Raw genomic sequence first — 17,445 nt, 5'->3', positions numbered from 1 at the left:
AGATGGTATAGCTGCCTCGGATCCTCTCACAGGACCATTAGCATCAGATTGAAGTTGGAGGATACATTTTAGATTATAATGAAGATTGACTGGCCCTCTTGTGGGGCACAGCATCAAAAACCCTGTCAGCTGGAATCAGTTCGCTAGCAAACCCATTGTTATATACAGTATAGGCCTCATTGTTACTACACAGATTTTCTGCTCTGCATCCTTTATTTCACGGCCTGTCGACCCTCTAGTATTACTAAACCAACGGTGCATGAGGTGTAGAGAACCTTAACTGTGCACCACTTGCAAGGGTCTGAGTTTTTGGTAGCCCAGGATCAGTATCCATCTAGTTAGAATAGGGACTTCTCCCACTTAAGAATGAATTTTGTATGGAAAGGACAAAGGTTTTTAGGAACAAATGACAAATTTAGAGATAATCTATATTTTTCCTAACTATACACACTAGTCCTTTACTCATACTTTCCTGTCATCACCTATACCATAGAAAGTCCCGGCCATAATCAAAGTGAGTGCTCAATGAACAAGCAGGGTGGTAGGCTTCCTGACTTCCAGTAGTTACCACCTATTTACACCTCATTATAGAAGTTTAACTGCTGATTAATTAATCCATCTTTGCTGACAATCAATGCGAGTGCTCAGTGAGAAAGCAGAATGGCAGGGCTTCCCTGCTTCTAGTAGTTACCCACTATTTATACTTCGTTATAGTTTAACTACTGATTAATCCATCTTCGCTGATATCTATCCTATGTAAAGGACTGTGGTTTGTATAGTTAGGAAAAATACAAATTATCTCCAAATTTGTCATAATATCTCTGGCTTGGCTATGGGGATGACCATGAAGAAAGCCTCATCTTTTCGGTATAGTGGATAGTTACCGTAATGACTTATTGTCCCTAAAACATTCGAGGCCATAGATAAAGTGGTAACTGCAAAGAATTTTGATGCAACTATTTTCTTGTCATACATTTATCTATAAGAATTTTAAATGAAATTAAAATACCATACTGCATACTGTTGAAGTTTTCAGGGATTGTACATATGATCTTGCATATATCAGGTTTGGTGACAGAAGTATGACATAGGTATGAGTTGTTTGAGGATGGTATTGATGCAGTGTTACCAAGTCAAAAAGACAAAAGTAAATAAAAATTATAAGGAAACAAGAAATTAAATATTTCTCCCATTTAACCTCCCCATCTTGGAATCACCCAGCATAGGAATGAGTTAAGGGGATTTAGAGAAATAAAATTTTTTGTGTAGGTTGAAAAGCTCATTATTCTTACATATTAGCATTATAATAGATTTTATTAAGAATTTTAATCGAATGCTATTAGGCATTAGTAAAATAAGATTAATAACTGATACTGGCATCTTCTGATATATTATATCTGTGCTAGTAGAATACAGTACATATAAGAGTATGGAAAATCCCAGTTCCATATTATGAAAAAGAGGTTATATTTTACCTGAAGGGGTTAAAATCATAATGTCGTATATGGTGCGCAGTTGCTTGTCATTAGGAACAAATGAAATTGATAAGAAAGTCACAGAATAGGATAAGGTAGTATGTGGATAGGAAAGGGAGAAGTGGTGGAAGTAAATATAATTTTGAAGCGAGGGGAGAGAAAAGCAGTATTCAAAATATCAGATTAATGTTCAAAAGTAGAGATAGCAAAATAGTAAATTGGATATAAAGCTGTGTGAAAGGTGAGAATCTATTTAGTGTGTGATTATGGCAATAGCTACAGAAAATATGAAATTAAGAATGAAGAGAAAAAGTAAATTAAAAAAAGATGTCAAAGTATTTTGATGAATAAAGCAGAGAACGATTGGTGTGGTAGGTGAGTTGAAGTAAGATCATTGAATCAACTGTGTGATGATTGTATAAAGGTGAAAACTAACCTTGTTATTGCCATATCCCAGCTGTAAGTGGTACCTGTTAACATTTAGTGTATTATGCATGTTATCGTTTACAAATATAAATCTAGCTTTTCATATCGAAATAGATTTTTTAATTTTTTGAGTAATAATTTATATTTCTCTCCAGTATGATCCAAGGTTTGGCGATGCATTTTGGAATTCATCAAAAGAGTCAATGATTTCATATATATACATGATGATGACATCCTGGGCCATAGTTTGCGACGTCTGGTATCTTCCTCCAATGACAATGAGAAAAAATGAAACTTCTATAGAATTTGCTAATCGTGTCAAAGCAGAAATAGCTAGACAAGGCGGTCTTGTTGACCTTGTTTGGTAAGTACCTTGCAGTTGTAAGTAGTCTGAAACTTCTTTTCAGGTTAGTTTTTCAATATTAAACTTAGCCGGTGATCATATAAGCTGTCAGCTCTGCTGCCCGACAGAAAAACCTAAGGACAAAATACGCCAGCGATCGCTATACAGGTGGGGGTGTACATCAACTGCGCCATCTGTCGAGCAGGTACTCAAGTACTCCATGTCAACACAGAACCAATTCTCTCTCTGTCGTGCCACTGGCAAGACCTACTAAATACGCTGTTACTAACTGGATTTGTTTTCACAACTATTTGGTGAAGTACACTATTCTAGTTTTGAGCTTTCGCTATGCAGGGGTTTTATCTTCATCTCAAAACTTGAACTCGTTTTGGATAGATTTAATTATGGTGACAAAGAGAGTATGGACTCTCTTTCACTTTTAAATGGCCGACCCTTCCCTCAGACGGAAGTGTGTTTAGGTTTTTAGTAATTTTGCTTAACACGTTATAGATTCTATATATTTTATATCTCTCCGCCTTTATTAGGCCTCTTCGATTAACTTTCCATTTATTATAAACATATAAAAATAAATTTTTATGTTTTGTTTATATGCGACCTTTCCTGATAGTAGGCGGTCCTAACTTGGAACCGAAGTTAATCAACGTTGAGCCCGTTATATCGTATTTAGCCTTTAAAGAATTTAAAACTTTTTAAATTTAATGTTTTATAAAAGAATTTCTTTGATAGTCTCGTACTGTTTTCAAAGATGAACTAACGTTTAGTTTTTTAGACTACGCAGTTGTTTACGTTCAGGACGTTCAACATGCGCTCTATCGTTACGATAGAGAGAGAGTGTATCACGGTTTCACTTTGCAGTAAGAGTAAATCGATTCTGACGTTTCGTTCATTCTTTCTTAGCTTAAATGGTTTAAATTCTAAATTAAAGGAACTTTTTCAGTTTTTTTCCTTTAGCCAAATAACATGTTTTGACGATATATAATTGGGCTCTTCTCTCAGGTGCGAAATCAAGAGAGAAAGAGAGAGAGAGATAGAGACGGAGGGAGAGAGAGGAGAAAAAACGTTCCGTTCAAGCGGGTAACGTTGTTCTCGTGTTACTCTCCTCCCTAGTCGCTGTACGGGGAAGAAGGTAAAACGTTTCTAGGGTTTTATTCTTGTCCCCAGGCTATGTGCGGTGAGAGATTGTAAACGTAGTTTATTTGAACTAGTGTTTAGTCTCTTTCCCAGCCACTGAATTCTTTATCTTTATATATGTTTTCTGTTTTTGCTAGTATTAATGAGCTGCATTATACGACTGTTTTCGCAATTACTACCTTTTAATGAAGGGTAGAATTGCGTGTTTCAGGTAGAAATCAGTAAAAGTTTCGATTTCAGTGAAATAAGTGCAAAACAGAAAATCGAAGTGATAAAGTGATATGCGCTAAGTGTTACAGTGTTGCGTCCGAGGGTTCGTCTGTTCGTGCCTGTCGTTCACCTAGTCCGGGACCTCTTGCAAGCTCCCAAGCCCAGGGGAGAAGTAATGTCGAACGACTTATGGGTTCGTCAGGCCTGGATCAACGAACAGACGCTTTCCCTCCGTGGTTTCGGGCGTATCTACCCAAGATCGCCCCACCCACACAAAGACGAGAGAGCCCATTTACTTCTCGTCTGCGGAAGAGGTTTCTCGTAAGAAACCTTGGACCAAGGTCTCGCAGCTTATTAAGCGCAAGTCGGTCCCTTCCGCGCAAGTCCAACGGCCCAGGTGTAGCCACTGGGTCAGTTCGGACTCGCTGCAGTCTTCCGATGACTGCACACCTCCTAAGAGAGGCAAAGTGGTACCGCAACAGGCAGTAACACCGTCTGTTGCCGCACCTGCTGCTGTAGACCCTAAGTGGTCTTTGCTACAGTCTATGCAGACACAGTTAGCATCTTTTATGCAGGAGTATCGTGCGGAGAAGGTTGACGCTGCACCCGTTAGCCTACAACCAACCACGGTTGTGCGTACAGTAGACGCTGACGCTACCTGCTCCCGCACTCCGCCTGTGAGAGTTCCACCACCCATGCGCAGTGTACCCTGCCAGCCGCACGTTGACGTTCACAGACGCACGCTACCCTCCGTTGACGTTCGCGAGTTACCACAACAACAGGAGGGTGGAGTTAAGTTGCTTTGTTTTGACACTGTGCGTCAACCTCCGCAACCCACTGTGGTTACCGCTACTCGCCCGCAGCAGACTAGTCAGTCAGGAGTAGAGGCTTTGCTTCCCCACACAGCTATGGTTGTTGCCAGCTCACAGACTGTCAAGCAGTTACATGACGTTGCCTTCTGGTCTGCTACTAATGCACCAGTGCTGTATGTCCTCACGCACCTGTTGTGGTTGACAGTTCAGTTTTTGACAGTTCACAGACTGTCAAGCAGTTACATAACGTTGCCTTCTGGTCTGCTGCTAATGCACCAGTGAGACCCTCACTGAGATAACCTAGCTTTTATCGGACAAGGTTCCTGTAGATGAGAAAGTGCTGTTCTCCCTCCTACTGATATTCCTTTGAGGACTCTGTCATTTGGAGAGGAGCCTTAAGCTGCTTAGCCTCCTATGGACTTTAATTAAATCATGATGATTTTTTAAGGATCTTCGTCCGGATCTTGTAACTGCTGCTCCTCGTTCGCCTAACGTCAGAACTTACACTAGGCCTAGCTACTTCGAAGCCGTTGTTGTTAAGCTAGTGCTCTCTCGCTCTCCTAGAGAGCGTTACGTTGGCTAGGCGACTGGTTTTTGCACCAGGAGGAGTTTTAGGGATACAGCCTTCGATTTCCCTTCTTTTAAACTGGCTTATAGAGCGAGAGTCTGATAGGACACGAGAGAAGTTCTCGGCTTGGGAGTTCATGCCTCTGCCCAGATAGACTTCTCAATTCTGGTAGACTCGCCCAGGCGCCTAGCCAGGAGACGCTCCAAGTTGTTTACAGGTCAACTTCTCAACTTTTGTCGAGCCTTTGAAGTTTTGCTGTACTATTATGTCACACATAACAAGGCTTCCAGGGATGGTAAATGGTTCCGCCTCAGTCGCTAACCCCGTCTGTTGCCACACCTGCTCCCGTAGACCCTAAATGGGCTTTGCTGCAAGACATGCAGTCCAAGCTTGTGTCCTTGATAGAGGACTTAAATACGGAGAAGAACCTTCTGGCCAACAACCTTCCAACCGGTTGGTTGTGCGCCCTGTTGACGCTGAGGTATCCTACTCGCGTCTGCCAGTTGAGGTGGTTCCTCCACCGATGCGACCCAGTGTGGGTTGCCAGTCGCACGTTGACGTTAAGCGACGCTCGGAGGTGGTTGTTGACGTTCAGTGTGTCACTAGGAAGACGTTCAACAACCAGCAGAGGTGACTTGTTGTGACACAGTGCGTCAACCTCAGCAACCCGGTAGGGTGTTGACTGCACAACCCAGACAGTCTAGACAGTTTCGGGTTGACGCTGTACTTCCTCGCGCACCCATGGTGGTTGACAGTTCACAGACTGTGCAGCAGTGCCATGATATTGCGTCCGGCTCCGTCACGCATCCACCAGTGCGACCGGATTCAGCGAGTCAGACGTTGCCCACTCCGTTGCCGTTTCCTCATCAGTTTCGGATGAGGAACCCTCTGATAAGGACGTTGCTGAACAAGACGATCAACCCCCAGCCCTGCTATCCATCCAGAAGATGCTGAAGAAGGAATGCTGCCCAGTCAGGCTGTGGATGAGTCTGGTAGGGACACTGTCATCCGTGGATCAATTTGTGTCACTAGGAAGACTACACCTCCGTCCTCTTCTATACCATCTAGCTTTTCACTGGAAAAAGGACAAGACCCTAGAAGCGGTCTCGATCCCGGTTTCCGGAAAGATAAAGTCTGGTCTGACTTGGTGAAAGGACTATATCAACCTTAGAGAGGGTCTTCCCCTGACTGTTCAGACTCCCAACCACGTTCTCTTCTCGGACGCATCGGACGTAGGCTGGGGTGCGACATTAGACGGTAGGGAATGCTCGGGATTATGGAACTCGAGTCAAAGGACAATGCATTTCAACTGCAAGAAGCTACTGGCAGTACGTCTGACCTGGAAAAGCTTCAGGTCTCTCCTTCAAGGCAAAGTGGTGGAGGTGAACTCGGACAACACCACGGCTTTGGCGTACATCTCCAAGCAAGGAGGGACCTACTCTCTGACATGGTACGAGATCGCAAGGGACCTCCTCACCTGGTCAAAAGGTCTAGACATTTCACTAGTAACGAGGTTCATCCAAGGCAACTTGAATGTCATGGCAGATTGTCTCAGTCGGAAGGGACAATAATTCCAACAGAATGGACCCTCCACAAGGATGTATGCAAGAGACTTTGGGCCACCTGGGGCCAGCCAACCATAGATCTCTTCGCAACCTCGATGACCAAGAGGCTCCCAATATTTTGCTCACCAATCCCGGACCCAGCAGCAGTTCATATAGATGCCTTTCTACTAGATTGGTCTCATCTAGATCTATATGCATTCCCTCCGTTCAAGATTGTCAACAAGGTACTGCAGAAGTTCGCCTCTCACGAAGGGACAAGGTTGACGCTAGTTGCTTCCCTCTGGCCCGCGAGAGAATGGCTCACCGAGGTACTTCGATGGCTAGTAGACGTTCCCAGAACACTTCCCCTACGGGTGGACCTTCTACGTCAGCCACGCGTAAAGAAGGTACACCAAGGCCTCCACGCTCTTCGTCTGACTGCCTTCAGACTATCGAAATACTCTCGAGAGCTAGAGGCTTTTCGAAGGAGGCAACCAGAGCGATTGCTAGAGCAAGGAGAACATCCACCCTTAGAGTCTACCAATCGAAGTGGGAAATCTTCCGAAACTGGTGCAAGTCAGTATCCGTATCCTCGACCAGTACCTCTGTAACTCAAATAGCTGACTTTCTCTTATATCTGAGGAAAGAACGTTCTCTTTCAGCTCCCACTATCAAGGGTTACAGAAGCATGTTGGCATCAGTCTTCCGTCACAGAGGCTTAGATCTTTCCAACAATAAAGATTACAGGACCTCCTTAAGTCTTTTGAGACAACGAAGGAGCGTCATTTGGTTACACCTGGTTGGAATTTAGACGTGGTACTAAGATTCCTTATGTCAGACAGGTTCGAACCGCTACAATCAGCCTCCCTGAAAGATCTCACCTTTAAGACTCTTTTCCTGATATGCTTAGCCACAGCTAAAAGAGTCAGTGAGATTCATGCCTTCAGCAAGAACATCGGATTCTCATCCGAAACGGCTACATGTTCTACAACTTGGTTTTCTAGCCAAACACGAGCCGCCTTCACGGCCTTGACCAATATCGTTCGATATTCCAAACTTATCGTATGGTTGGAAATGAAATAGAAAGAGTCTTATGTCCTGTAAGAGCTCTTAAGTTCTATTTAAAAACCTTTACGAGGCCCGTCTGAAGCTTTATGGTGTTCAGTTAAGAATCCATCTTTGCCTATGTCAAAGAATGCTTTATCCTATTTTATCAAACTGTTAATACGAGAAGCTCATTCCCATCTGAATGAGGAAGACCAAGCTTTGCTGAAGGTAAGGACACACGAAGTTAGAGCTGTCGCAACTTCCGTGGCCTTTAAACAAAATAGATCTCTGCAAAGTATAATCGACGCAACATATTGGAAAAGCAAATCAGTGTTCGCGTCTTTTTATCTTAAGAATGTCCAGTCTCTTTACGAGAACTGCTACACTCTGGGACCATTCGTAGCAACGAGTGCAGTAGTGGGTGAGGGCTCAACCACTACAATTCCCTAATTCCATAACCTTTTTTAATCTTTCTCTTGAAATGTTTTATTATTGTTTTTGGGTTGTCCGGAAGGCTAAGAAGCCTTTCGCATCCTACTTGATATGGTGGGTGGTCAAAGTCATTTCTTGAGAAGCGCCTAGATTAGAGGTTTTGATGAGGTCCTTTAGTATGGGTTGCAACCCTTCATACTTCAGCTCCTAGGAGTCGCTCAGCATCCTATGAGGATCGCGAGGCTCAGTAAGGAAGACGTACTTAAAAAGGCAGAGTAATTGTTCAAGTCGACTTCCTTACCAGGTACTTATTTATTTTATGTTTGTTATTTTGAATAACTTCTAAAATGAAATACAAAATACTTAGCTCATAATAATGTCAACATGTAATGCTGGTCTCTACCCACCCCCCTGGGTGTGAATCAGCTTATATGATCACCGGCTAAGTTTAATATTGAAAAATGTTATTTTTATTAATAAAATATTTTTGAATATACTTACCCGGTGATCATATATTAAAGGACCCTCCCTTCCTCCCCAATAGAGACCCAGTGGGCCGAGGAGAAAATTGGTTCTGTGTTGACATGGAGTACTTGAGTACCTGCTCGACAGATGGCGCAGTTGATGTACACCCCCACCTGTATAGCGATCGCTGGCGTATTTTGTCCTTAGGTTTTTCTGTCGGGCAGCAGAGCTGACAGCTTACATGATCACCGGGTAAGTATATTCAAAAATTTATTTTATTAATAAAAATAACATTTTAACCAACTCCTGTGAGAGCTTCATATTTATCCATCATCTCTATTCTCACAAATGTAAATTTAATATTAGTGAGTACCTACATGAATACAAACTTTCGTTCTTTAATAGTATCGTGCTTTCAGGGAAGGTGGATACTGCTTTTAAGAATTCTAAGGAGGTATTAATAGTTATGCTGGGCGGTAGGTAAGACCTGTTTCACCTGACAGGCCTCTGAGCTCCTTTTGTTTTTAGCTGGCATTCTTATTTGGCTGTTTAAATCTTTTGCTTTTCCTGTTAGACAAATGTGTTGGCATATCGTCGTGTGCGAGGGATATTTAGAAGGAAGGAAAGATTTGAGGTTGTTTCCTGATAATTGTTGCTGTGTGAAAGTTTTCTGTGCAAACTTTCACTCATTATTGTTCCTATTAGACAGTGTGAAGGGGAAGTGCACCTTCCTCTTTTCTGTAGTCAGATTTCCAGGATGCTTATGGATAGGCAACTCCTTAGAAAACACCCAACGAGTTGTGAGCAAGACAATTTTGTCTCCTAGTTCTAGTCGACCAGTCCTGCTGAAAGATTGAAAAAAATCTGCTTCTCCTCTGTTCATCAAAGTTTAGAGCTGGTTCAGATGCTGCTTGACTCCAATCTGCCTACGCTTCATGGAACAATTTTTAAGCCACAAGGCGCCTGTCACATCTATAAAGTGCTGTGGTGATGTAGTAAATTTTCTATAATTTTACAGAGCTTTCTGATGCTCTAAGGCCAATCTTTTGCCCAAAATTCTCACGTTTCAGGATCTGATTGCAACAAGGGACCTCCCTAGAGGCCTGTTTTTATTCAAAGCAAAGAACTTTCCTTGACTGCTCTGCATGCATTTATTGTCATCTAAATGCCACATGCCTTACTTGTTCCCCATTTCTTATGGAAGAAGCTTTGACTCTTCCAGCTCTTCCTAGAACCGAGTTCTTGAACAGGCGATGGGAAAAAGGTGACCCACTTTTGGATGATTGACAGGGGGGAACCAAGGCATATGTATGTACTCGTTTTACCCTGTTCAGATATTGGTTCCTGTTTTTTCTTCCTCACCTATAGCTGCTTATAAATGTCCCGCCTTGAAGAGGAATAGCAGATATTTACTGAGGTACAGGACGACGTATTGGACAAATTTAAGACAAGGACCAGTCCGATAGTTTTTTTTTTGGGGGGGGGGGGGGAGCAATGTTGTACCAAAGTTCTCCCCCCTCCTAGGAACAGTTTACAGGAAAAGATAGAGGAGTTGAACTATCTTACATCCTTGCTAGTTCATTGGAAGATGAAGCTCCAAGCACTGCTGGGCAGGATGTCAGTAGCGGCCCTTGTCCCTTTCCTACCCCGAGACATTCCCGGGCCACTTGGGGAAGTCCAGGCCTCTGGTACATTTAAACAGTGGATCCATCTAGGAAAACCACTGTATCCTAGTACACTCACCTCGTGAGAGGTTCATAATATAGTACTTATCTGGACATTGACCCTTGTGCCTTTCCTATACAGGGCGATTCCTGGGATAATTCGGTGACAACGTTTAGAAGAACGCTGAGAAAATCTGCATGATTATAGAGAATATCGTTTTGGAAAGTCGATCTCATTATGTTCCTGCTTTGTACGTGATGCAACAGGTGTTGTATCCGGAGCATCTTCCCAGAAAAAAACGTTTTGGTACGTATTACAGGTTTACACCTGTTATCACTGTTTGGTCTCATATGAGACCAACTACTCTCACCATCCTGCAGGGTGATGGGTGTTGCCCTTATCCCCTTCTATTTTTGGAGGGTTCCCGAGACGATAACCAGACAGAAGAAGCGGGGTGGAGTGTGCAATCAGTGGACGGGACAAACGTATTAACGTTGATAGAATGCCTCATCCCAACTGATCGATCTCACGAAACAATCACCACGCACATGATCTAAACAAAGCCGGCCCTCCATATTGCCATTGGTCTCTATGCCCCCTCACATTGCCTGTGCTGTACCAGCATAAGTTACTTACGGATCTGTTAAAGCATCTTGTGATCAGACAACCCGCAGAGGATGCCTCGAGACTGTTCTTCAGCGACTATTGGGTTACATAACTTATTACTGCTGCTCCACACTAGTGTTCCAGGTCACGATGTAGGTAAAGAGGAATTAATGTTTGTTCTCATTGCTTGTACAGAAGATGAGATCGTACAGTCCATGATCGCCGAAGTTTCCTTATGGTCTCCCCTTTGTATTTTGTTATTTTGTCTTCACAAGAACCTTCAGATTACATGCTTTTCCTTTAAGACAGCCTTTCTCATGGTGGTTCTCCGTGATAGTCATACCTATGGGATCGATTGCAACCGCGATCGAGAATCACTCAGTAGGGAACTTGATGATTGGAAACCAGCAATAGGAATCAATGTGATAAAGAACCACATAATCTGGAACCACGTAATCAGAAACCATACAATAGTTACGCTCATTCTTCTGGTGATTCTCACTTTAAAGTTGCTAGGGAACTAGTACTCATACACCTATATCCTGTTCCTTCTCAGTACTTCCAGCCCAGAGGTCTTTCAATATGCCAAAATCTTTTATTGCTCAAGATTTTGTGACGCACTGAGACTACTCCAGTTCGTGGATTGTTAAGTCCAGAACAGGAAAGCTACCCAGCTGAGTTTTTAAGGGGGGAAAAATCAGCAATTTTTAAAGGATTTTGTATTGTCTTATCAGATGCCAAGATCTCCAAACTTGTTTGCTTGATAGGGTTTAGAATAGGTGATTTCTTAGGTCCTATCTCAGCATTCATACAAGCACTGAGAAGCAACATTGTGCCAGTACAATTGTAGGCAAGGATCCAATCCATCCTGGGACAGTCACTCGCGTGACTGGGTTATGTACCGCATGGCATCACGTTCTTCCGTTCACCACCCAGAAGCGGTTCAGTTAGTGAAGAAACCTATTTAGTATTTGTTCTCCTTTGGTTCTCCTCAAGAGACTGGAATGGTATTTTGAGTGATCTTTTGGGCTTGAATTGGTCAGAATTGTATAATAGTGTTGAGCCTTTTGTCCCTTTGAATGAGAATCTAGTTAACATAATTGATAAGCGTATCTCTTCTTTTGTGCTAAGGTACCTAGTGAAAGACAAACTCTGGTTCAATGATGAGTGTAGATGTGCTTATTTGTAGAAGCAGGAGGCCTATTATCATTGAATGGGTAACAGGCAAGATTTGACTTGGAATAACTATACTTGGCTTGGAGCTTTTGCTTAGAGTGTTTATGCTTCAAGGGAAAGGCAATACAATATAATCATAAAATAAACCCTTTCTGGTACTACCCACGAACATTAGTTGGCTCTCCTTAAATAGGTACTCTCTGGTGTAGATACAACAGTTCCTCTTCTACTTAAACCAGATGGCTCTGATAACTAACTAGTTTAGCTTTTTGATCTCATGAAATTAACTCTTAATGGACCTTGATGCATTCGTATGTGGACCTTGATGCATTCGTATGGAGGTGTAGACCCAAATGGTATTTTTCCTTTGTTTTTTTTTATAAAAACAGCAGATTTCTTAGCTCTCAGGTTATGTTATTTTGCGCAAGTTAGCAAGAGGAGGTTTTTTAGCACTTGCTGGAGAATTGGTAATGTTACTCCATTATGTAAATGCATTTATGGTAAGTCAAGTCCAGTTGATTACTGCCCAATTTCCACAACTCCCATATCGTGTAAAGTTTTTGAATGTTTTAGGGCTTCCTTTGACCATGTTAATCATGAGGCCCTTGTTTTCAAACTGAAATTTGGGAGGTGGGTCTTTTCTTAGCATAATTTTTGAAGTTTTAAGTAATAGATGGCAAAGAGTTGCTGATGGGCCCCATATTGAGTATAGGATAGAAATGTGATGCCTGGTGATCAACGGGGTAGTGTCTTGGCCAATTACTTTTCATACTAGAAAAACAAGCTTGTTGCATATGCAGATGATGCTACTCTTTGCATCGATTCCATCTCCTGTATGTAGATCTGGGTTTGCTGAATTTCTTAATAAAGATCTAGTTAAAATTAGTGCTTGGTGCAAATTAGGGGGCATAAAGTTGAATCCTAACAAAACTCAAAGTATGATTGTAAGTAGGTCTAGGACAGTGGCTCCTCAACTTCCAGATCTTAACATTGATAATGTTTCTTAACTCTATATGACACTTAAAATTTTAGGAGTGATTCTCGAGAGCAAATTTACTTTTGAAAAATACATTTGGTCTGTCTTCTATAATAGCACAAAAAATTGGGTTTTTGAGAAAGTCTTGCAAGATTTTCGGTGATAAATCTATTCTGAAAATGTTTTAATTCTTCATTCTACCATTGTTCAATTAGTATGTTATGCATGTTGCAAGATTTTTCTTAATTTTTACCATCCTTTGCATTCAAATCTTCCCGAACAGGACCATCCTGTTTGTAATACTAGGTATGCAGTTAATTCCAATAGTCATGCAGTCTCCATCATGAGGCTCAATACTGCACAGTATTCTGAAATATTATTCCATCCGTGACCAAATTGTGGAACTTCCTAATCAGGGAGTTAAATCGGTAGAATTTCCAAAGTTCAGACTTGCAGCAAGTGTTTTTATGCTGAACAGGCTGACATGTCTTTTTATAGTTTATAAATAAATGAAGCTTCATAATGCTGAATCCCCTACTGCTGCTACCTCCGCGGTCATCTAAGGCATCGGAGGCAGCAGCAGGGCCTTACTGGGCTATTTTTTCTTGTTGGAGCTGAGCTGTTGAGCTTTAAGATCCTGCTTTTCCAACTAGAGTTGTTGCTTAGCTAGTAATAATAATGGAATCGTCCTGTTCTGTGTGCAAGATGATCAATGAATGTCTTGGGAGATTCTTCGATTATGTTGAATCATAGACCCTTTGACTCCTGAATTAGTCTTGCATACTAAAGCAGAGATCTTTTAACTCTTGTCTATGATTACCAAAGTCCTTACACAACTTTGAAATCTATTGCGAGATACCTTTTGTTTTGACGGTAAGGCTAGTTTCCATTGAATGGCTCCCCAATAATTGCTTTAATGGTAATAGTCAGCAAGTAGTGTTGTCTTCTTTACCTCTAGGTGCTGTTGGGAACAGAAACACAGGATGATTTACCCTGTTAGCAGTGGGATGATCCTTATCATGGGAACTCCTCACCTTGGGAATCTGAGGCCCACGGATATATGTGAGTAAGGATGAGACACCCCCCCTGAGTATCCTATCCACTTTAAAAATATCCAAAGGAGTTTGGGAAAGCACTCGTAGTGTTGATGACCGGCAGTGCTTCCTTTCTTGAATTATGTCTATAATGGGTTGTTTTCACATAACCCTCATTACGCAGGAACTCTTAGTAAGTCGTCATATGATATATACTTGCAAGATTTTACCACGCTAGAGTACTGGTCGCCAGGGACTCTGTAAATCAGTTATGGTCACTACATCATGACAGGGTGGAAAGGCTTTTCTTTAAGTTGTTGAGAAGTTCTCTTATTTTGTATAATTTTCATCCAAGTCCAGGTTTATCAACAATGTTTGAGAATGCCTTCCAATATTTATTCCTTGCTGCCCCCGTTTTCCTATTTCAGCGATTACTTTGCAATTGTTAGAAGACGGGAGTGCTCACCATGACCTCAATCGCTTCCAAGCAACCACACAGTATTCAGAGCACCTGTTTTTCTTACTAACGTCGTATGGGGAAAATATTAAACCAAGGTGAAAGATACCTCGCGTCTCGTGAACCAAGTTTTCATTTAGGACGAGTCTGGACTTCAAGAGAGTTGTCTAGACTTAAACTTTAAGGTACAGTGATACCTCGGTACTCGACCATAATCCGTTCGAGATCCGTGTTCGACCTCCGATTTGTTCGAGTACCGAATTTTTTTTCCCCATAAGAAATAATGGTATATATTCTATTCCGTTCCCAAGCACTCGAACAGGCCCAAAATATTAATAAAACGTGTACCTAAACAACAATAATTATCTAAATGTGTATGAAATTGGTCAGAAAATCCTATAAAACAATTTTAAACCATTTACTGTACTAAAATAAAACAATTTTAAACCATTTTCTGTACTGTAGTGAACATACCTTTGAGCAGCGGTTCGATGGCATACAGGGATGGATGTGGAGAGGATGGAAGGGGGAGGTTACTGCTTGGAAGGAGAGTCCCCTTCCATGATGTGGCGGGGTAGTTCTCCTTCAGGAGTTGTTTCTCTCTCCAATGAAAGGGTGGGCAGATCTATTTCAGGGGTTTCTTCTCTTCTTTGTCTCTTCTTTGGAGGAGAAACAGGCTTTGATGTAGCAGCTTTCTTTTCTTTTGTGAAAAACTGGTCTATTGTTAATTGTTTCTTCCTCCTCTGCAGTATTCTTCGAAAATGATACATGACACTATCATTAAACATATGCACTGCCCGGTTTGCTACTGCAATTTCTGGGTGGTATTTTTCAGCAAAAGCCTGCACATCTGCCCACTTGGAACAAATTTCATTGATGAGAGAACTTGGAACATCCTCCCTTACCTCATCCTCTTCTGAAGATTCCTGCTCCACAATCAGATCCTGCTGCTGTTGTTGTTGCAGGTGCAACAATTCCTCCACAGTCAACTCGGTAGAATGGCTTTCTACAAGCTCATCAATATCATCCTTGTCGACCTCAAGCCCCAAACTCCTGCCCATGACAACAATTTCCTCAACGACATCAGTGTCATCAGAAATTACAGGGGTAGCAGTGCTTGGACCCGCCTCTGGTTGGAAACCTTCAAACTCCCTCTCTGTGACACATGATGGCCACAGCTTACGCCAGGCAGAGTTCAATGTCCTATAGGTCACACCTCGCCAAGCTTGGTCAATCATGTTAACAGAGTTGAGGATGCTGAAGTGTTCCTTCCAGAATTCCTTTAGGGTCAACTTCGTGTCACTGGTCACTTCAAAACACTTTCTGAAAAGGGCCTTGGTATAGAGTTTTTTGAAGTTTGAAATGACCTGTTGGTCCATGGGCTGGAGTATGGGAGTAGTATTGGGGGGCAAGAATTTGATTTTGATAAAGCTGTATTCTTCTTTCAAGTCATCCTCGAGACCTGGAGGATGTGCAGGAGCATTGTCCATAACCAGAAGACATTTCATTGGCAAGCTCTTTTCAATGAGGTAAGCCTTAACCTGGGGGGCAAACACTTCGTTTATCCACTCAGTAAAGAATTGTCTTGTGACCCAAGATTTAGTGTTCGAGCGCCACATAACTGGTAGTGCACTTTTACAAATATTATTTCGTTTGAACACCCGGGGGTTGTCCGAGTGGTACACTAACAAGGGTTTGATCTTGCAATCGCCACTTGCATTTGCACACAGCAACAATGTTAGCCTATCTTTCATTGGCTTGTGACCTGGCATCTTCGTCTCGTCCTTGGTAATGTACGTATTGGCTGGCATTTTCTTCCAAAATAACCCAGTCTCATCACAATTAAAGACTTGTTGTGCGATCAAATTTTGTTCATTTATGTACCGATCGAATTCCCCCACGTATTTATCGGCTGCAATTTGATCCGAACTAGCTGCCTCCCCATGCCTAGTAACACGATGAATACCTGTTCTATTACGAAACTTTTCAAACCAACCCCTGCTCGCTTTAAATGTAAATGAATCACTTTCACTGGTACTCGGACTTTTCTTCACTAATTCTTCATAGATATGCAACGCTTTTTCACAAATGAACGCTTCACTAACACTTTCCCCGGCCAACTGTTTTTCTTTAATAAATATTAAAAGCAACTTTTCCATCTCCTCAATCACTTGTGGCCTTTGCTTAGTTACCGCCGTAACTCCCGTTGCAACATTCGCCTTCTTAATCATTTCTTTATGCTTTAAAAACGTAGAAATGGTCGACTTCGCCATTCCGTATTCTACCGCTAAATCGGACACTCGTACACCATTCTCATATTTCGCTATAATTTCCTTCTTCAACTCGATCGTTGTTCGCACTGTTTTCCTCTTCTCCTTCCCCTTAACACTCATTACTTTCTTGGGACTCATTATGAAAGCTAAAAAAGCAATTAAAAGCACTGAAAATCACTAAATCACAACGAATGCTGATCGCGCGTTGTCTGAGTGACGCTCTCGAGAGAACTGATGCTTCCCGAACAAGCGAGAGTGGCCGAGATGGCGCGATCATCACAAAGCCCATGCGGTCGTCACGTGTTCGGCTGGTCGAGTACCGAATTTTTGGTCGAGCACCGCAGCAAAAATTTCTCGAAAATTTTGGTCGAACTCCGAATTGTTCGAGTATAGAGTCGTTCGACTACCGAGGTATCACTGTAGCTTAAACTGCATGGAACTACTCACAAGTTCTGGGTTGCTTTTGCAATCACATTTGACCACGTGCAACGAGTGGCAATTATGGTTTCAACCCTCAAAACTGTCCTCTACTATATAGTATTAATCCCTGCTAAGGAGGTAAAAATGGTACATCTTTGACTGTGTCGCAGGTCATTCATGAAGAGCCTCATCACCTTGGTTGAGGACCTAGAACCCATCCATTCACTACGCTAAGTCCTTCTTCATCTCTTCCTTCAAGAGATATTGGCTCTCAGGAACCCTGACGACTTGCTTTCCATTCGGAGGTCACTAAAACTGTCCCTACAGCAACTGTAATATCAAGAGAGGAGATCCTAGAAGTCTT

The 17,445-nt window shown here is 42.1% G+C and overlaps 1 protein-coding gene across 3 annotated transcripts in view; it reads left to right on the top strand.

Annotated features, from left to right (window-relative positions):
- Gpat4 (Glycerol-3-phosphate acyltransferase 4) overlaps nt 1-17,445 on the top strand; it is a 76,610-nt gene that overhangs the window by 57,966 nt on the left and 1,199 nt on the right. For all 3 annotated transcript variants that reach the window (XM_068375081.1, XM_068375082.1, XM_068375080.1), the window contains one exon: nt 2,057-2,265. In XM_068375081.1, the coding sequence (XP_068231182.1) occupies nt 2,057-2,265 (209 nt within the window). The remainder of the gene's footprint in view (nt 1-2,056; nt 2,266-17,445) is intronic.

Source organism: Palaemon carinicauda, chromosome 6, assembly GCF_036898095.1.
Source record: "Palaemon carinicauda isolate YSFRI2023 chromosome 6, ASM3689809v2, whole genome shotgun sequence".
In the NCBI taxonomy this organism is placed as follows: Eukaryota; Metazoa; Arthropoda; class Malacostraca; order Decapoda; family Palaemonidae; genus Palaemon; species Palaemon carinicauda.
This window is presented reverse-complemented; position numbering and strand designations above follow the sequence as displayed.